We start from the raw sequence: 20,641 nt of genomic DNA, 5'->3' as shown, positions 1-20,641 counted from the left end.
GTCATGGACACAGTTTGATTCTCTCATTTGAAAGAAAGATGACAAGTTTATTGACCACCGATCAACAGTACATTCATTTCGGGCCTTGTTTAGGACGCTCAGGTCAGAATACTGTGTTGTTTACAGTAGAAGGGACCGATACGGGAACAGGTTTACATTGTCCTTTGGCTTATTACCTCACCCCTACTTGAGTAAGAATCCATAATTGACGGTAGCATTTGCAACACAGGTGGAATGTTATACTTTGATGGATCAGGAAGCATAATAGCGTTAGGGGATCTAAATGGTGGCATATTTAAGGCATCGTTATCCCAAAACACATTCTCTTTATGCATGGACAAATTTGAAGCACTTGTTGAATAAACGGTTTGACAATTCACCTTTAAGTGTCCGTTCCTACCTTTTCTGTTTTCTTTTGCCATCGTCTGACCTAAAGTCAGCTTCTGGCATTTCGTTAACATGATCTGTACCTTTTTTTCCAGATGAAAACCATACAGCTTCAAAAAGGAGAAGGAAAAGCACTGAGAGCATCCTTTAAGGGCAACTCAACTACAACATTATAAAACACATCAATATGATGCAAAAAGAAAAGAAAACAGTTGAAGTAATATTACAACGAGTGAGACAAAACGAATGAGAGCTGAAGGACCAAAGTCCTGCAACAGTTTGTGCAGTGTTCTGTAAAGTAAAGCACCGTTCTCACTGAGAACTATAAGGAACAAAACACTTTTACAAAAAATGCCGGAAGGTGTTGTTATTCTGCACATTCATTCAACCTATTGTCGATTATGAAGGAAGCTTGGGTTGCGAGCGAGGCCTAACTTGAAATAAAGAAAAAGTTGAAATAATCAATTAATCATCATTAATAGTAAGATACCTTTTCCTGCACCTGCTGCTTTTCTTCAGTTTAATACTGTAAATATTATGATGTTCTATGGGAGCATATAGATATATATATATATCTAAATCCCAATTCATAGTTGGACATCCTTGATGTCATTAGGAAACGTCACTTTAGCCTATATTATTATACAAGCTTCAGTTGTGAAACAGAGAGGAATGACAGTCTTTGAAACAGTCTGCTCTTCATATCTCTTTTGTCTCTCCAGTAAAGCACGCAACACATCCTCGATTTATGTGAGTGAACAATAGTGGACAATTTATTCCTCGATATATATTCTAAAAAGTTCACTCATGCTGTCTGGTTTCCATAGGAACAGAGGGTGAGCGGGGGCTGTTAGACGCAGCAGCCCGAGCCCTCCAGCGGAGCAGGGCCTCCTGTTGGAGAGGAGAAGGGACGTGTGAACGCGTATATTACTTCACACGTGCTGCTATTGAACCGTGAAACACGGTAACAGAAGCTCACCTGCACGGCGCCCAGAGAGATTGACCAGCCTCCAGGTGAGTCTCCGCCATGGGACCTCCCGGCCGCCGCTGCCTCCGAGGCCGCCAGGCTTTGTGCAGGAGCAGTCTGTGCGCTTTGGGCAGGCGCTGAGCCCGTCTCCTCCTCGATGGTCGTATCTTGCGAGCCGCCCAGAGCGGAGGAGGAGTTTGAAAGTGGCGGCGCCGACCCGGACACGCAGCTGGGAGCCGGGCTGCTCTCCCCGGAGGCGCTGGGGGGAGTGTGGACGTGCGCGGGCTTCTTCCTGCGCAGCGTGTCGATCCAGCTGGAGCTGTGTCTGGACGCGAAGGAGGCCAGGGCCAGGGAAGAGAGCCTCATGTTCTTCCCTGAAGTGATCAGCTCTCCAAATCCTTCCTGGTGGGCGAAGGCGTAGCCCGACCTCCTCGAACCGCCACGAGCACCCAGACGGCCATCTGACACGCTGCCCGGCCCGCGCCTCCCACCTTCGACGCTGCAATCCATCGGCTTGCGCTTCTTCTGCCGCACCAGCTGAGTGTAGCGCACCTGGAGAAGGAACACGCGCAAGAGGTTTCGGCTCTGGTAGCATCAGTTCATAGTATCCCAAATACTATGATATATAACATATATTCTGTTTCCCAAATATATGTTATATATGAAATATAACTAAATATAATCAATATTTTCAGAGTGTTTTAAGTGCAGTAATGGTAACCATGAACTCTCTCACACACACACACACACACACACACACGCACACGCACACACAAACACACTCACGGACACATTGTGCAGTTAATCATTGTCTGGGACCAATTTCAAACTGAAAGATGAGTCACATGTTGCAAAGAAGATTTGCAACATCAGGTTTAGAGATGTTGTGTTTGCGTGTGTTTTCTCACCGTGTCCGAGAGCTGAGGTTTGAGGTCCACCTTAAGGAAGCGGAATGCCAAAACTGGAACTATGCATATTGTTGTCGCCAGTGCAATCGTCAACCACACGACTGGTTGCAACAATGTGCTCTGGGCACTACCTGCACTCACAATTGCACGCACGCAAACACAGACATTAGCAAATATGTTTCTGGACTTTACAGCATTTCACAAAAACTAAGAATACACAGTGACTAGACATCTTCACATGATGATCTCCATGGCAGTATAAAAGGATTCCAGCAGGTCACTAGACCAAGCATTATTAAGATATTATCTTATATCACTAGTCAATATATAGAGCCAATATATTGGGGCACAAACATATATAACAGGTAGCAGTGCACATTATTGGCTGTGTTGTTATTGTAATTTAAGCCTTCTAAGCCCTTGACCTTCTCGTTATTCCAAATTCTAATATTTCTTTTACTTCATATAATAGTTACCGATATCTAGAATAATTTAATTTTGACAATACGGATTAAAATTGCCCTCATCATGCTGTTTCAATTTTTCTTTTTATTATCAAGTTTCTATAATAGTATCTACTGAACTGCTTAATATTTGCCTTCAACATTCATCAGTCTGTGTGTCTGTCTGTTAATATTTGTTTAAAAGAAGAGGGGACCGACCTACAAAGTGGAACTGATTGGGAAAGATCAGGAACAGGGTCTGACTGTGCAGAGCAAACATGATGCAGAAGTAGCAGCCCAGAGACCCCCACACAAACACGTGGTTGATAACGGTCCAGAAGCCTGTGTCAAGAGCGATCTACATCATCGGACACAGACACACATGCAGTTAAAACACAACGCCGGTGCAGACAATAGCAAAACATTGAGCTTGCATGCTGTGGTTAAAGCCACATTGGACTCTCTCACCTGTACACTGACCACAATGACCAGGGCTGTTGCCGTGGTGACTGCAAAGGTCTGGTAGTCAGCGAGGGGCTCTCCGGTGCTCTGAGTGGCATCGGACAGGACGGCACAGGGGACAAAAAACAGCACCACTGAGGTGTAGATGCCCTGGGCGATGCAGATGAAGAACTCTCTCTTGTTGAAAAGGAGGTTGAGCTGCCCGGGCTCATACAGTTTGGGATACTCTAAGCTTCTCTGGTCAGGAACATCCTACACAGGACAGATTAAATAATTACAATATTCTGAATATCATAGTTCATTGCAATCCATTCTGAAGTTTTCTCCAAATGTAAAAATGATTTCAGCACTGAAGGGGCAGTCATAGACATTCTTTTAAGTCAATAAGCTTCATCCTCTGGATTCACTTACATACTGTACGTGTGGTTCTTCAATTTAATGGAAAGAATACAGCATGCGCAGTATGCTTGAACAGACCTGGTCAAATATCCCCATGGCCAGCACAGGGAGGGATGTGTAGACAATGTTGTAGAGAGTAATGAAGTACTGATCATACACCGTCTGCAAGAAAGAGGGAAAGAAAATCATGACCACAATTTTCCAGATGGTTGAGATTGAGATGCCTTCATGATTCCTGCTGTCTGACCTGTGCAGAGAAGCCACAGAAGAAGCCAAACCAGAAATGCACCATGGTGAATGCAAAGTTCTTGTAGAAGAAGTAGCAGAGGAAACGGCACATGCGCAGGTAGGACCAGCGGCCGTGCACCAACAGGAGGCGCTGAAGGAAGCGGAACTGGGAGAAGGAGTAGTCACTGGCCAGCACGGCCTGGATGCCCTCCTGACCTGAGATGCCTACTCCGATGTGAGCGCCTGAAGGATTGGAGAGAGGACACACAGAGATGGAAAAATTAAAACTCATTGACAAAAGCAATTGTACCTTGAAGAGACAAACAACTATTAGAAACATTGAGGACAAAGCATGTTAGCATGTTAGCAAAATACTGCTGACTTATACTTTTTTACAGGGTTAGAAGCCTTTGAGAAATTATCTTTAAATCTAAAAGATATTGAAAGACTTTGACATGATGGTGGAAAACTACTCACATTATCCACCATCAGTCAAAGGCAACTTTAGTTTACACAATAAAAGCATCTTCACCTACATGCATCAGGGTTGTCTTTAACAAAATAAATATGTTTTTCAAAACATTTAGGACAGAGACCTAAATACATTTGTAAAATCTTGGGATAGTGTTAATTCATGATACATTTTACCCTAGTGAGAATGGACAGAATTGCCTTGTTAAACCAAGATGTGTTTTGATATTTCCTGAAGAAACAAACACCTTTTTATATATTGTATTCAGATGTTGTTGTTATGAGATTTAAAGAACATAAATCACAGGATGTGAACCAACCCCACCCATCACTACTGAATCGGCTGTATTTCTGCTTTTTACTTGCATAAATCCAGCTGAGGAAACATGCGCATGTGGATGTTAAATAGATCCACAGGTGAAAACACAAGGTGATGCAACGCTTTCAAAACACAGACTATTACAAACACACTTAGAGAAGCAGAACCATTGGATAAAGGCCTAACCGAACTTCTCCACCTGTTTCCTTTTAAAGCAGCTTTAATGTTAGAAAACATCTGTGTCCCCTTATTGCGGTTCTTAAAGAAGCTTTGCACTCTATGCACTGATTGATTTAATAGCTGCACGATTTAATTAAATGTAATATTCATGTCATTGTCTTGTTTATAGTTTCCCCAAAGTTAAGTCTGACATATTTGTTGTGTTTTGGGAATTCAAAGACATATTAAATAGTAGTGTTTTTGGTTTTTGAACAATGTTTCCTTTGCACAGCTTCATCACTAACAAATGTATTCCTTAATACAAAAAGACATGGACGCTACAAGTAACAACAAGTAACGACATGTAGATAAACGAGGCTTTTCCTTTCCCAACGGTAGACTCTAGCAGACCTCATAGTTAAACCCTACTTCTCTCTTATCCTCCGCGACTGCGCCACTCACTTTTTATCATGCTAACGTCATTAGCTCCGTCTCCTATAGCCAAAGTGACGGCCTTCTTGTGTTTCTTGATGAGCTCCACCACCTGAGCTTTCTGCAGCGGGGTGACCCGGCAGCAGATCACCGCTTTGCAGGCGCACGCTGTCGACACAAACTCCGTCTCCATGTCTGCTTCCAGCGCGTGGGCCTGCAGGGAGCAACAGAGGGTCAGGGGGTTTACAGCCGAACGGTAACACGGCTGAGTTACAGCTGCAGAACTTATTTGAGATGAATATGGTTTGTGAAATCTTGTTTTTTTATCAGTGAGTTTGGGGGCGTGTTAATCATACCAGACTGTGTCCGTTGATAACCAGGGCAAACTCCCCAGAGATGTTGTCCATGAGGTTGGAAGGAGGAGGAGGAGGAGGACACTGCAGCTGTTTCGCTCCTGCTCCTGCCATACCTTCTCCTTCTCTGAACCCGTTACCCATGAAACATCCCTCTGTTCCCTCCTCCTTCCCTCCCTCTCTGGTTCTTGACAACACGATCATCCTTTCCCTCGCCGTCCTGGAGATGGAGGCAAACAAACTGGACGTTGACGTGGCTTTTTTTGGACAAAAAGACGAGCAGAAACCCGACATGTGCATGAAGAGGAAACGAGGGAGAATGGGGAAACGGACACAGCTGAGAAAAGAAAAAACATGCACATAAACTACAAACTATTTTAAGAAGCAGCACATCTTGGAGGAGGAAGTGCATTTAGACACGCTCGAATGGCTTGGCGGTTTTAATGTGTTGGTTTTTTTTTTGCACTGGCTAAATGAAAGCTGAGGTAAATACGTTAAGTGGTTGGCAAACTGCTACGCCACCCGCTCCCTCATGCGTTCACTTCTCAGTCGTTTTCTGATTGACTGAATGGCCCTTTCTCATTTGTGTCTGTCCTGAGTGTAGCGAGACACACAAAGACAGACAAAGAGACGAACCTGAGCTCCTGACGTACGCTGTGGACAGTGTTTCCACTGATGGTGAACACCTCGGTCATGTCGTCCGTCAGCATCTTGCAGGAGTAGCCTATGTTGACAGCCGTCTCTGTGAGGAAAAAGGAAGTATGTGACTGAAGTGCAGTTAACAGCTAAACATGTTTAGGATGCAAGACAAAGCCAGATTGACAGCTCAGATGAACAAAAGTCGAATGAAAATGTATTTCAACGTGAGATTGGTGATCTAATTTAATTGCCTGCATGCTTTTAGGCAACACAATCGATTACATTATTGTGGCTAGCGCAAGGACCTGGTCGTGTTGATGATTGGCTCCTGGTCAGAAGAAACATAATCATGACATTGCTTTCCTGCCTCTCAAAAGTGACCAGTTTGGTTGTCCACTATAGAAAACATGCAAAATAAACATTAAGATGCATGCTGGAGAAATTGATGTGGAATCTCGTCGTTGCATCCAGTGATCTAAACAACTGTGTGCAAACTAAGCCCTGAAAGTGTGTGTAAAAGTGGACGTGTCTCACCCTGCTTGTCTCCAGTGAGAACCCAGATCTTAATGTTAGCCAGAGAGAGGACGGCAATGGTTTCTGGGACGCCTTCTTGCAGCTTGTCCTCAATCGCTGTGGCACCCAGCAGCTACACACACACACACACACACACACATTAATTCTAGTTATCATACCAACAGAACACTTAAATGGTGCATAAAGGCAATTTCTGTTGAACGACTTGAAATGGCTTCCTTTCATATACATTTATTAAATCGACAATCCGTGAATTAAAATACTTCACTGAGAAAATATCATGTTCCGCATCAGTTAAAGAGAGGAATTCCCCCTTAACATTTTGGACAATACATCCGCAGAAACCCCGGAGTTCCTTTTTGGTGCTATTTTTGTTTAGTAGGAAGTTGAATCGAAAGTTGAAGTTGAAAGTTGCATGAATGGTATAAATAAACAAATATCTCAATGTTCCACATAAAGAAAATGGAGGTCACCGTCAGACACACACACACACACACACACATACGCATTTTCACTACACTGCGGGATCCACTGAGTGGAAGCAGCAAAGGAAAGGAACCGTTTGGATGAAACAGTTTTCATTTTCATTTCGTCGGCGGCGGGAAGTTTTCCGTAAATGGTACAAAAAAACAAATAATTTAATGTTCCACATAAGAAATGAAGGTCGGACACCCGTCACGCATGGAGGCGCTCTCTCTCTCACGAACCATCATGTCTTGTTCTATGTGCTCGTAAGTGGCTGCCAGTCGGTCCTCTCTGCAGCTGGTGGCCTTGTCGGCGCAGCGGTGGCTCTCTGACCACGCTTCCCACTCGTCCTCCGACAGGTCCCTGTAGGCCAGGGCCAGCGTCCGCAAACCATCGGCCGCATACTCCTGCAACCAAAGGAAGGAAAACACATTTTACTATTACGGTCCAGCTATATCCATCTGCCACTCTTCATGTTTGATTTACCATATCTGAGCAAATTATGAAATACTCGCTTGCCCGTTGCAAAGAATACAGACACTAGATGGCAGTGAAGTTGCACCCATCCTTCTGGGTTTACTCACATGCAGGTGGTCGGAGGTGACATTCATCAGTTCCTGGTCACAGGGGTGGAGTCTCTCCAGCAGCACAGTGTCAGCTCCTTTACAGTACAGACAGATCCGACCCTCTGGGTTACGCACTACGTGAAAAAAAGAGAAAATAGTTCAAGAGATCCATACAACTCATGCATACGTAAATTAAGAGAAACCCCTGTCTCTTTATTTTTGTGAAGTGAACATGAGGATCCCTGCACACCTATGACAGACATCCTCTTGCGTATGTTGTTGAAATCCAATATGGCAAGAAGGGTGTAGGTGACGGGCTGCCCCATCTCCGTGGTGGTGATCGTCCCCGGCGTCCGGGAGCGAAACACGAAGCCAAAGTTTCGAGCCGCGGTCACTAGAGCCCCCTCGTCCGGAGACTGAGCCTTATAGACCAGCTCTCCTAGACGGACACACATGAACCATCGACCATGAACGATGGCCGGGGAGCAACCTACAGATGGTGCGTTGGTGTCAACGTTTTTTTCACCGTCCTTCTCTCCCCTTCCCCGGGCTTACCCTCGCTCTTCTCCTCGCTCATGACCGTGTGACAGAGGGCGAGCAGGCGGAAAAACTTGTGCGTGTGCGCGTCTCCCACTTTCACCGATTCCAGCAGGGTGTCATCGTAGAAGCAGAAGTCCGGGTCCGCCAGGGGGTTGAAGGGACTGAAGTCCAATCTCTGAAGATAAATGGACTTTGACGTTGTGTCATAAACTAACAGGAGACTCCTGTATGAACATGTGTTTCAGTGAAACACAGCATAGACGGCTACACACCTTTGGCCGAGGTTCCAACGGGTCCGGCCCCTCACCTGTCAGCAACACACACAGGTTTATTTTGCTGCACGAAGGACACTTCGTTGTGCCGGTTTTTGCATTGGTGCGGACATGGTGATTACACACATTGGCCACTTCACAGACACACGTGTACAATCGACCGCGATCAAAGCGCTGTGTGGCTGTGGTTTTGTTGACTGTTAAATTTAAGGATGTTTATGAGCATTCGTTCATTCGTCCGTGATGGTGTTTCGAGGCATTTCCATATTCAAGCCCGAACGTGTGTGAATATTAAGGAAGAAATATAATTTAGTCAGCAGCAGACTTAAATTTATAAAGAAAATGTAACCATAAACTTAGTGAACATACCATTGATGAAATAACAGTTGTATCGACTCTATAAGTGTTGTGTGTATAAGCAGCCTGTATGTGTGCGTGCACTAACCGTAAGTCTGTCCATTGATGGAGCACTTATTGAAGCTCATAATGTTCTGAGTTAGAGTTCCAGTCTTGTCACTGAAGATGTATTCAACCTAAGAGAAACACATTCAATAGTTAAACTACATCAAGCATTTAGTGAATCTTAAAGTAAGATTAAAGCTTCGTCAAAACTATGGATTTGCAGAGTCAAACGAGCGCGTTATAACAATATCACACGCACACACTGCATTTGGCAGTATTGATGCCCACCTGGCCTAGTTCCTCATTCAGAGTGGTGGTCCGGGCCTCAGCTGCCGTGTTACACTGTGAGCAGAACATCTCCTGGTCCCAGTTAATGAAGTAGCTGTGACCCAGCCTGATCACCTCCACACTGATTCACAGACAGGTGACAAAGGAGCATGATTACAACAGTAAAGCCTTGAGAGGTCAGAGAGAGGACAACGGAAATTCAAAGCGTGATGGTTTAGACATTGGGGAGGAGAGGAATCAATTCCCAGGGCTTCATGTGTAGCTCTCTTACCTGAGAGGGAATCCCCTTTAGAAACGCTGAATACGGTCTAATACAAGCAGTAATGTAAAACTCTCTGCTAAAATGCCCTTTCTGTTCCTTTTCTAAAGTACGTCTTGGACTTCTCCTCACCTCACATACAGAGAGATGGGTACCACGGTGTTTAGAATGATGACGTAAGACCAGAAGGAGAGGAAGGCCGAGAACAGGAAGTTGTCCACAGAGGGGTCCCAGGGAAGATAGCTCTGAAACAAGGAGCCCACCTCTCTCTCCCACACGGCGTTCCCCACAGCCAGGATCACACCCATACACACCAGGAAGCCAAAGATCTGACAGAAACACCCAGATGTACACTTAACTTAACACTTAACAATCAAGTGTCAGACAAAACGCAATCACGGCGAACATTTGGATCTCTTAAGTCAGTTAATTGGAGCCACAACGACGAGGGGTTTGGGGTCTCCTACCCAGAGGACCAGAGTGTTCATAAGCCGGTCGATGCTCGTCCGCTTGAACTTGGTGCTTCCGCTGTTCTGCATAAGCTTGGTATCTGGGCCTGAGAAAAGTACCGGGGGAAAGTTAGACCTCGTTGTTCACAACCCCAGACATACTTTCGCACACAAATATTGACGGACACACACAGGACCTGCGAAGATAACCAGGCCGTAGCAGGTCTCCGTGTTGCGGAGGACGCATCCTCGCAGCAGCATGTTCTGGTTCGTGAGGGTGTATTTCTTGTCTCTCCAGTACAGAGTCCCACAGAAACGATCCAGCTTGTTGTTGGGGGGCTCACACACCACTTCACCTTCAAACACACACACAGACACAAATCAAATGCAATATTATAGATGTGCACCAAATCCAAATTGCATCATGCTTGTGATATAGTGTTGACTTCATCATCCATTGGACTGTAGTGATGCATTTTCTGTGTGTGTGTGTTTTGCTGTGCTATGCTCACATAAAAGTATTGTGGCTGTGCGAAACCGGTGGGCGGAAAGAAAGTGTGTGCGTGTGCAGATTGTGGGTCTTTTTGTGTTCATGTGCGAGGGTGTGAAGGTGGATAATGTTTGTGTTCAACCCTGCAACCTGTTGACCTATATATGCTATCAAGAACGGAAGATGAACCACACCATGAATCCAAAAAGGTGGAGGAGTTTTCTCAAAGACCCACCATCGAATGAAGCCAAGTTGTTCTGGTCTGCGAGTTCATTTGTCACTGAGACGGACTGACGAACCTTCATGTTGGTCTCTCTGCAAGATAACACAGCACACAGCCATTAGATGGAGCCTCCCGTTTCCTCTGCCGATCGACAGGTACTTCGAGTCGATGGTAAATTGTGGCGTTTTTTTTCCTGACCCATCCAGCTCGGCCGTCTCAATGTAACAGAGCCCGTGAGGTTCGCTGCTGGACAGCAGCAGCAGGTCAGCCTGTAATTACACACGTTATCAGAACATCGACTGCACCATTCAATGATCTGATGGCACAGGAACAGTGCTAGTAAGCCCCAGGTGGCACAGTGATGGTAGAAGTAACGGGCTCTTTGCTTCGTAAAACAGGTAAGTAGATATTAAGCCACATACGTGTGTACTGTCTACTCTGTGAGGTTACTATACAGCAGCAATAACCATGCAGGCTGATCTCTGGACAGTCCACTTTTACTAATAGGTCGGGGGATAAAGTCTTAATTTCAAATGGGCCTGAGTGTGTGTTTGTGCATGTGAAGCATGTAAAGCATGTAAAGCATGTGTTGGACACAGACTTACCGCCACAAACTGTTTATTTTCCAGTTTGATGATATCGCCCACTCGAACGTTCATCCATTTTTCATTCTGTAGCCTGAAACAGAGAAACAAAGAGAAAAGAGTGAGTTTGAGAAACTCAGAAGTTGTTGGAATTTGGGAAACCTTTACTGAGTTGCAAATGCATGACAGGGAACTCACAGGCCACGGATGAGGACCTGAGACTGCCGATTGTTCACTTGGTTGTCACTTTTGTGACGAAACTGCCGGGTACAAAGATCACTGTGAGCTTTTCAGGAACCGAGTCAACCTCATCATATTTAAGAGGCCCCTTGTTTCTGATAAACATGACAGGTGACTCTGTCCTAGATTTTACTGTGATTTCACAACATTATTTGAGTATAAGGTGATTAAAAATCATGCTCACATAGTCGTCTGTGGCATCCTTTACTGCGGTGATGCTCAGCACCAAAGCTAAAGGCACAATGGTAGTGAACCAGGAGAGGGAGGAGATCTGAGGTATTAGCTACACAGAGACAGAGAAGGTTGATCTGCAGATTATTTTTGTAAAAGGACATAAAGGCAGTGTGCAATTCAGAGACAAATACATCTGACCCAAACGACACAGATCGCTCAGCGAGGAATGAGGTGGTAAATCCAAAAAAGTCGGATGATTACTGTGAAACGATGAATTTTTTGTATTTTTTGAATGATGAATTGGCTGTGAAAGGCGTCCATGAGAAACTGTTGGGTAGGATGTGTTTATTCCAGAAATGTCTGCCCAGGCTCTGGGCTTAGCTGCAGAGAGCTGAAAAGTGACCTTCACTCACCTGAAGTATGAGCAAGAAAAGGAAGTAGGTGTTGGCTACTTCCTGGAACTGCTCAAACAAGTTGACGGGCAGAAAGGTGACGATGTTGTACTTGGATGTCATAATGCAGTTTCTCTGGAGAAGCAGAGGGGGATTAATTATATGGACCCCCCCCCAATAGCTCAGTGCTTTGCTTCAAATATGAAAAATGTCACCTACACTATTATGAACATTATTTACAAAGGGGACAGGAGAAAATGTTCTTACCGCATACTGGAACTTTTCATTGTACTCTCTGTCATTGGCCCTGACCCGTCTCTCCTCCTCTAAAGACACAAGGCACGAAATGATTCATTAAAGGATCAAATCAAAACTAACGTCTACAGAAATGTCTGTATCTCTGTGTGTCAAAGTCAATAAATGACCAATCCTTCAGAGTTTCCATCACATTGAAAGACTCTGGAGACCTAGGCAGATGAAGAGAGTGAAAAAGAGGCCGTGTGCACCATGTTTGTTCATTTATTTATAAATCAATGAAGCTGGAGTTTTCTGCTAGAAGTGGTTTCCTTAGTATTGACTCAGACACAATCATTCTGTCTCACATACCCACACACACACACACCAGAACCAATAATCACACCAATTATCTCCGTCTCTTTACAATCTGGACAAACGCAACACCATGGCCACAGATGTGCATCTGTATGCCTCAATAAGAGCATTGATAGATGAAGAACAACATTAATAGCCCCTACGAACCAAACCTATGAGAATAGAAGCAAAACAGAAAAATCCCTCCTGAGCCACAGCTCTGTTTTTAGGTTTCTATTCATGCTGAAGTAAGGTAGTTCCCCTCCTCCTCCACCAGGCCTGTCTCCTCTAATATTGACGAGGCCGCTTTTTAAATGAAATGACTGGCCTGTTTTGCAGAGGGATGTACACAGTTCATATGCAGAAATGCACACACACACACACACACACAGACATCTTTTGCAAAGACGTACTGTAGCTGTAAAACCACAAAGTCCTCAACACACTTTTGACAGAGAGGCAAAGAGGCGGCGAAGGAAGGGACATCACACAACAGAGGCCCCGTCATCAAACGCATACCCATAAACAAAGACCATGTGGTTTCCTGTTTCTGCAGCCCTGTGAAGCCCGGTCTCATATCTGTTCGTGCTTCACCCGATGAACACAGGCCTCTTAAAGAGACACCCTTGAGTTCCTCTTTGTCGTTTACAGGTTATAAGAGACTTTTAGACACAACTCCCGAAGATCTTTTAGAGGCACATCGATTCTGCTGAAAGTCTTCCAATCGTGTCCGTGCTCTTTCCTTTTCCCTTTGGCCCCTCTCCAGACTACCTGAAGGTTATTGTGTTATGTCATGCTTTCTAGGGGAAAGTGTTCATCAGACAGAGCTGTCTGACAGGCAGCGGAAAACCTGGAACCCTCCATGCAGAGGCCAAGATGCTTGTGCGAGGTCAGCACGCAGACACCGAGGCTTCTGAGCGTCGGATGTCAGGACCGAGCGGTGCTTGTCCCAGCTGTGCAAGCTGACCAACCCCGGCAGAATGCATGAGCATCTTTAGCAGAATGCCCATTAAGTGTTTAATGTCTCTGACAGCTTCAAGGGCACCGGAGGCCCTGACGCAGAGCAAATGCTACACAGCCCGTCTGTATAAATCCATATAGCTCCATTACTGTGAAACTTTCAGTGGCAGGCTTACTCTGCTGTGAGCGTAAGGTTACCATAAACAGCTGGGATATAAGGTAATACATCACTATTGATTCAAAATAAATGACTTCAGACATAGAATGACGAACTGGCTCTTTTTCTTCCATAACTGCCACTTTAACCAGTTCCCCCTATGGCTGGACGACACGTGCCACAGCACACAACCTCCTTATGTCTCCGTGAGCGGCAGCACACTCTCACACAACACGGTGAACAGAGACTGAAGTCATGACAATAATGACCAAAGAGCTGTCTGAGCCATGGGAAATGCAGTAGTCACTGCCATGGCTGAAGGTAGGATCGGATTCAGCGCAGACCAGATCATCACTCGCTGTGCCTCGTTTAATTAGATTAGGATGGGACGGCAGAATTTTCTGCAGTCATGCGCGTGCATGCGCTCGCATATACACACATCCACTCGCACACAACGATCTGATTAGTTGGGAAAACAATGCGGGTGAAACTGTGACAGGGTGGTGGGCTGGAGGTCAAGTCAAGGTGCACAGCTGTGATGGTTAAGCGAAGGAATCGGGACACGGATGAGGACGGTGATGTGATAGCAGAGGCTGGCGCCTGGAAGATTGATCAGTGCTTCAGACAGCAGAGACAACAAGGACATCATCCTAGTTGATGATGCACCATTCAGATGGACCCAGTTTTGTTTACACAAACGCACAGATTCATAACCGGCACTGAACTGCAGGAGAACAGCTAAAGCGGAGCGACGTCGGTGAGGCACATTGTACACGTCGTCTCTTCATATTGGGATATGAAACTGAAAAATAAGAATTTAAACAATCCTAAACAGTTGGAGGCATTAAGACCCAAGTAACTATCTGAGTATGAAGGATAATTACTGTAACGTCAGATGCTGATGTCTAATGAACACAGTAAAAAGCTACATGCACTAATGTATTATAATGAGGTTAAAGCTACTGAGTACACACAAACACACACTGTACACACTGTTAAGAATGAAATGGGGGCAGCAAGATGAAGAAGCAGGAATGAAACTTGGACTTGGCTCAGTTGGTCATGAGAAATATGTTTTGGTGATCATGATGAGGATGATGATGACAGTGAAGACTAATAATAATAATAATAATTAAGCCAAATTAAATGCAGGCTTAACTGTCACACAAACTCGTACCTGCCCCCTTCTTTTTCGATTTGGCTCCATTTAGTCCTTTCTGTTTCTTTCTTTTAAGGGGAAGAACGAGTGGAAACCATTTCTCCGGGATTTCGGCTGGTATTGTCATCTCGCCTTTTACCGGCTGGGTGATTGTTAATACGATGTGCGCTCTTTCAATGACCGTCGCATCTCCGCAAAGACACGGGCTCCAGTCCCAACTTCAATCAAGTTGGATAAACCGCTCATCGTCCCATCCTTGCCTCTCCGTAGATTCCGCTCTCGCCTCCTCAACCACACATGCGCACACGCACTCTCGGTCATTTGATCCGTTTTCTCTCTCTCCTGCCGCAGGAACACTGATGTCATTTATTTTTCTGCAACGTCACACTCGGATTCGTCGCTATTCGCCAGTATCTTTCAGAGTGTTCTGTGATTGTAAAACATGGAGGTTGTAGACGTATTTTTTCCGATACAAAAAAAATGTTTCTTGGCGATGACGCACACACGGAAATTGGAAGTGTTTTTTTAAATTACCAATACTGCTGCCTAGCAGCCTCATCAAATCACTGACGCACCAATGTGTAAAGTCTGCACCGTCAGCTCTGGAGTCTCATCCACAACATAAACACTGTCCGCTGCAAGCATTACGTCACCACACGAGTTTGGGTAATGACATCACCTAGGTAACTGTCTCTGCAAGGACCTCACAGATGAGCGAGTCCCCGATTGAGGAAGCAGGCCGATATTCTGGATATTAAAGTACGGCCACAGTGGCCGTGGCGTTTAAAGCCAAAGTGGCTGGTGCAGCTGCACAGTTTCCTGCACATCTCAAAGGAGAAGGTGCACTGCAGTGGACAGGGACAGGCAGGTGCCCGTGCATGTGCTGCAAGGCGAGCCACGTGCAGATACATTACAGATATTTTTACGCACACTTAATAAATACATTACCCGTTCGTGTTTTTTTTTGGCGTAATGCAGATGACTAAACTGTCAATGTGATTTCACGGGCACATTTTCGTATTTTTTTGCATTAATTCATTAATACACCATGTTCCTTCCTGTTAAACCTAGTTGAAAATACACCCACAGTTGCCTATCAAGATGCAATTCAATTGTGCGATAACCATTTGTCCTTTTCCTTTCCTCATGTGTGGCGGAGTCACCTACCTGTTTGAACCTAGCCCCGCCCCCACGTGATGTCACACAAATAAGGGCAGCCCATGTGTTTTCAAGGTATCACAATTAGAGCTTAGCGAAACAAATTCTAATTTGAGCTCATCGAAAATAAAATAACCCATATTTAGTCATATACACTGACATATACACCCCATTCAACCAGGTAATGACCAATTGGTGCAATGGAACTGAAAATGTATTTAGAGAGAACAGGCATGCTTTATTATTGAAGACTCTTGTGCAAAATTGCACAAAAGCACCAAAACATGTAAATAGTGATGACATCAACTCTACAATAATCTTCACATTTTAAAATGTCACTGATGCTTTGATCTCAGAGGCTCTGTTTTCAAACCCTGCGTGGGGTAAAGGACCATAACCATATGACTTTGGTCCCATTTGCAGTAGACAATAATAATAATAATAATAATAATATGCATCTCGTATCTAAACTTACTGTGGATATTTCAAGGTTACATTTACATCTGACATCTCAGAGTTTCTCATGTCAAATAAAGACCTAGGTAACGACGTGCGTGAGAATGCAACTGCATTCAGTATCACCAGAGAGGACGCTGTGTACCTGGACATAAACAGATGTTCTAAAATAGGTATCGCACGCTCAGCATACTCTTAATGCATTGCTAAACACCTAGATTGGGAAATTAAATTACAATCTATCCTCTGCACATCCTGTGCATTTAAGTGCTATCTGACAACGATACACTCACTAAATCACTCGTTTACACCAGAACTCATGCAGCTCATTTACCATTATCAAACCACCAAGACCAGTGGCGCTCACAAAACTAGCTTCCCTGAATGCACAAGTGATCAGTGTGTTGAGTGTCTGCTATACCGACCTGGAGGAGGCTTCTTTCCGAACATCTCCACTCCGCCGCTCTCCTTCTACAATGGCCCATGGGGTTGTCTGCAGAGGGAGAGAAGAGGGAATGAAGATGAGAAGCAGCATTAAATAAAGTAATAAACATAAAAACATTAGTTTCTTTCTGACTCACATGCACGTGTTCAAGTGGTGCACTACATTTCATTTTTGTCTTCAGGGTGTGAAACACATTCTCATAGAAGAGAAAAAGTGCTAAATCAACCAGGCATTACAAACCCATGTGTTACAAACACACACAATCACACACCAGATGATCTCTGGTCGGCCATAATGAGGAAATGACATTCAGCAGAGAGCTGCTGCATCTGTCTCTGTGGCCCACTCAGCGTCAGGGGACATGGTGGCTGGGGCCGGATCCACTGTCAGTCTCCTCCTACGGTGGATCATAAAGGGTAATGGAGCAGTATTCAATCCAGCACTCTCAACTTCACTTCCCTGTTAATACGGCACATCACACTGCTTTTCAGTCACTTTTTTTTCGCGTTGCCTCGGCTAACTAATGGAAGAAGACGAGGGTGGCCTGAGCTGATGCTTTAATACATCCCAGCCCCTGGTCTGCAAAGCAAGCTGGAGCAGGTACCAGCAGACGGGGGCTCGGGGCAGCGAACCTCCAATCAATACTCCCGTGAAAGAGCGCCCTGCCTCTCGCCATGTGAGTTGTGCTGATCGGCTTTCGGGCTCCAGTTTCCAGCGTTGTCTCATGCCCGGTCACACACTCTTCTCTGTTAGCGAATGCCTTCCACTCACTTTGAACACAGTCCGGCACCTCTTTATGAATCTATTAGAGCTGGTGGAATGAGAGTCTGCAGTTTTCTCTCGCCTCTCTCCGGTGTTTTGTGTCAGCCTCTCATAGAACCCTTTAGTGCTGCAGTGCCCTCATGAGATAACTAAGGGAGACTTTATTTGTCCTCTGTGCAGAATTCCCTTGTGTCACTGGAGACTGGCTGACGTTGAGGGGGAAAAAAATCTTTGGTGAAAATGTGTGAACAGCAACACCAAAACTCAGCTTCGCATCTTAAACATGACAAAAAACAAACATGCACAAACTGTATATGCTATAGGAGGGGGGTATGATTTCCATGCTCTTCATGTTTACTTGTTTGTTAATGTTTACGCAGCGTCTGTCATCATGTGATAATATGTTTATGAAAGGTAACCTCTGGGCTCTGTATTAATGTACAAATGTATTAATATCTGCTTCTTGATGAAATAAAGAGCCAATCAATAAGCTGAAATAACAAAAGACAAACAAAAAGAAATCATTACTTTAAAAGTTGAATGGAAAAGTGGATTTTGATTCCTGCTTTTACTGCCACGAGATGCAAATGGACATTTGTGTTGTTATATGTACCTGAACTCTTTTTTAAACTATATTCGCTATTAGTCGCTGCAGAAAGAAGAAGAAAAAAGACTGGAGAGCCCCATCGAAGTTAATCGTCACGTAATTCGTTAGACATGAGAGAACATGCGGTGATGCGTGGGGTCAGTGCACAACGACTCTCTCTAACTTTCACTTTGACTTTGGGGAAATTTTCTGAATCAAATCAGGCCACAGAGAGCTTTAACTATAAAACTATAGACTATGTCTTACTTTAATATAAACCGCATTGCCGGGCGCGGTAATGCGGTAAGAGCTGAACACTTCACAGGGAAAACAGAGAGAAACATCAATATTCTTTTTTTTTCAGATGATCAAGTCCTGGACTGCACGGCATCCCGCCTGGTCATGCGCAATGGAGACGACTAACCACCAGCTTCTACAGTCAGGAAATAGCCCCCCTACCTTTACGAGTTTCTGCTAAGCATTGCTTTGCGGCGCGGCTTCTCTCTCCGTGGACGCGGTGGGGCTTGAGCCGGGAGCCGAACCCGTGACGGGAAAACCGGGGATGCGCTGGAGACACCGCGTCGAGTTGAGGGAGGGAGGGCTCGGCTCGGGCCACGGGAGAGGAGGGAGGAAGGGGAGGTGGCTTCACCTTCTGCTCCATCTCCACCTCCATCTGAACCTCCTGCACTTCGGACCTGAATCTGAGCACGTTCCCTGATGATCTGACATCTCCATCACTGGGTTTTCTTCTATTTTTCTTCTTGTCTTATTATATTGTATGCCCATTGTTTGGAAACACAACCTAACTGAAAACAAATAATTTAACACAATTTAATACACTTTGTGTGATACTGGCCTCTACTTCATTGAAACATCTTTATGTCCCTGAAATAATCCTGTGAGAACAAGTTGAAGATTCAACTGAATTATAAATATATGATGAAGTAATTATTATTATTATGATTAAAAGACACTTGTAGAGGCCCTTTCCCTCGCACATCGAGTTCCTCTTGGTTGGGGTTTCGTGTGGATTGTTTTTGACGCGTGACAAAGTTCATGAGTCAACCATAGTCTTTTTGCTGTCCTTTATTTTGTTCTTCTTTGTATATACATACCATTCCCAATCGTTCACGTTTACCTTTACGTTTCACGCTTCACGTTTACCTTTACGCTTGACGCTTGACGCTTCACGTTTCACGTTTCACGTTTCACGGTCGAAAAACTATTTCCCTTCCAACACCCAACACCTGTGCCCAGTAACCCTTCTGATTATATAGCCATTGCGGCCTAACTGAAACGCCTCCTCTCACCTCCCTAGGGGGTGGGGCTAACAGACAAACAATAACAAAAATGGCTCTTACAACACTTGTTGTTTAAAATGCATATATATATATATATATATATATATATATATATATATATATATATATATATATATATATATATATATATATATATATATATATATATATATATATATATATATATATATATATATATGACAGAAGTGTGTACATGTACACACAATGTACACACAATGATAGCATTCTTCCCCCTCCAGGAGGAAGCATGCTGTATCATTGTATTCCATAAAATTTCACCCTCTGTTGTTTGGATGGAGGCATAAAAGAACACATAGAAAAATAGAAACATCAATTGTGGAAAAATAGGCAGCTTTGACATGTCTTCTTGTTGTTTACTGCTGTCTTGTTCCGTTATTGCTTGTAAATTGTTGTCATATGGTTTGTGACGTTATTGTCAATGATAGAGACAACAAATTCAATAAAGTATTGACCTTTGTAAATGTGCCCCAAAGGTTCCACCACACCATTACTCTTCAATGCACTTTTGTTGAGTGTATTCCAGATGGACGCAAGAGACCGAACCAATCTAAATCCATCTAAAACATTGATAAGAGGACTCACATATTCACAATGCAGTTTGGTCTCACTGAATTGACCATCTTCCATCTTCTCCTTGCTGTTGCGTAAACAACAACAATTAACATGTGCGCTACACACATAAATCCTTAGAGTTATGGTGTTAGGTAAAAGTGTTGAAGTGCAGAGTTCAAATCACATTGCAAAATGTTGATTCAACTGTTACTGAGTCAATTGAGCTGGAGTAATTATCCAGTGTCAAGATCAGATTCATTTGCGACACTGAGTGGAGATAAATCAACTCTTTGATTTAGGTTTTAAACCTAACTGTATAGTTTCACACTCCTTGGTGTAGGTTTAACTCTACGTACTGCTCCATGTCCCATGTCAATGCGTCCCTGAACAAGTCACCTAACCCCTTATTGCTCCCTTTGTTGAGTGT

The 20,641-nt window shown here is 44.2% G+C and overlaps 1 protein-coding gene across 3 annotated transcripts; it reads right to left on the bottom strand.

The window, feature by feature from the left end:
* Positions 1 to 1,131: 1,131 nt before the first annotated feature.
* Positions 1,132 to 18,899, bottom strand: atp8b2 (ATPase phospholipid transporting 8B2). 3 transcript variants are annotated; one of them, XM_037453886.2, is made up of 30 exons: positions 18,779 to 18,899; positions 16,952 to 17,019; positions 12,313 to 12,371; positions 12,067 to 12,180; positions 11,664 to 11,762; positions 11,438 to 11,499; positions 11,261 to 11,333; positions 10,854 to 10,924; positions 10,668 to 10,747; positions 10,140 to 10,298; positions 9,961 to 10,049; positions 9,626 to 9,822; positions 9,235 to 9,355; positions 8,990 to 9,077; positions 8,545 to 8,579; positions 8,288 to 8,447; positions 7,983 to 8,171; positions 7,751 to 7,866; positions 7,409 to 7,573; positions 6,702 to 6,813; positions 6,165 to 6,270; positions 5,532 to 5,748; positions 5,206 to 5,389; positions 3,814 to 4,037; positions 3,645 to 3,728; positions 3,174 to 3,419; positions 2,925 to 3,063; positions 2,263 to 2,393; positions 1,367 to 1,906; positions 1,132 to 1,278 (listed from the first exon to the last, which is right to left on the bottom strand). In XM_037453886.2, exons 2-30 carry the CDS (start codon positions 16,974 to 16,976, stop codon positions 1,189 to 1,191), a joined length of 3,975 nt encoding a protein of 1,324 aa, XP_037309783.2. In that variant the 5' UTR covers positions 16,977 to 17,019; positions 18,779 to 18,899; the 3' UTR covers positions 1,132 to 1,188. The 3 variants fall into 3 exon arrangements, with proteins under 3 accessions (XP_037309783.2, XP_037309781.2, XP_037309784.2); XM_037453884.2 differs by lacking the exons at positions 16,952 to 17,019; positions 18,779 to 18,899 and adding an exon at positions 14,931 to 15,279; XM_037453887.2 differs by lacking the exons at positions 12,313 to 12,371; positions 16,952 to 17,019; positions 18,779 to 18,899 and having other exon boundaries at positions 11,664 to 11,710; positions 12,067 to 12,139.
* Between the last annotated feature and the right edge of the window lie 1,742 nt (positions 18,900 to 20,641).

The sequence above is a fragment of the Pungitius pungitius genome, chromosome 11 (genome assembly GCF_949316345.1).
Source record: "Pungitius pungitius chromosome 11, fPunPun2.1, whole genome shotgun sequence".
Classification (NCBI taxonomy): Eukaryota; Metazoa; Chordata; class Actinopteri; order Perciformes; family Gasterosteidae; genus Pungitius; species Pungitius pungitius.
Note: the sequence above shows the minus strand (reverse complement) of the source record. Positions and strands in the feature narration are given on the sequence as shown.

Excerpts from the sequence above, each read along its gene's own strand:
- atp8b2 (XM_037453884.2), bottom strand. The coding sequence starts at position 15,039 with ATGACAATACCAGCCGAAATCCCGGAGAAATGGTTTCCACTCGTTCTT. Across the intron at positions 10,748-10,853 it reads GAGACGGCCGAGCTGGATGG|AGAGACCAACATGAAGGTTC; the intron begins GTCAGGAAAAAA and ends GTTATCTTGCAG. Across the intron at positions 7,574-7,750 it reads TCACCTCCGACCACCTGCAT|GAGTATGCGGCCGATGGTTT; the intron begins GTGAGTAAACCC and ends CTTTGGTTGCAG.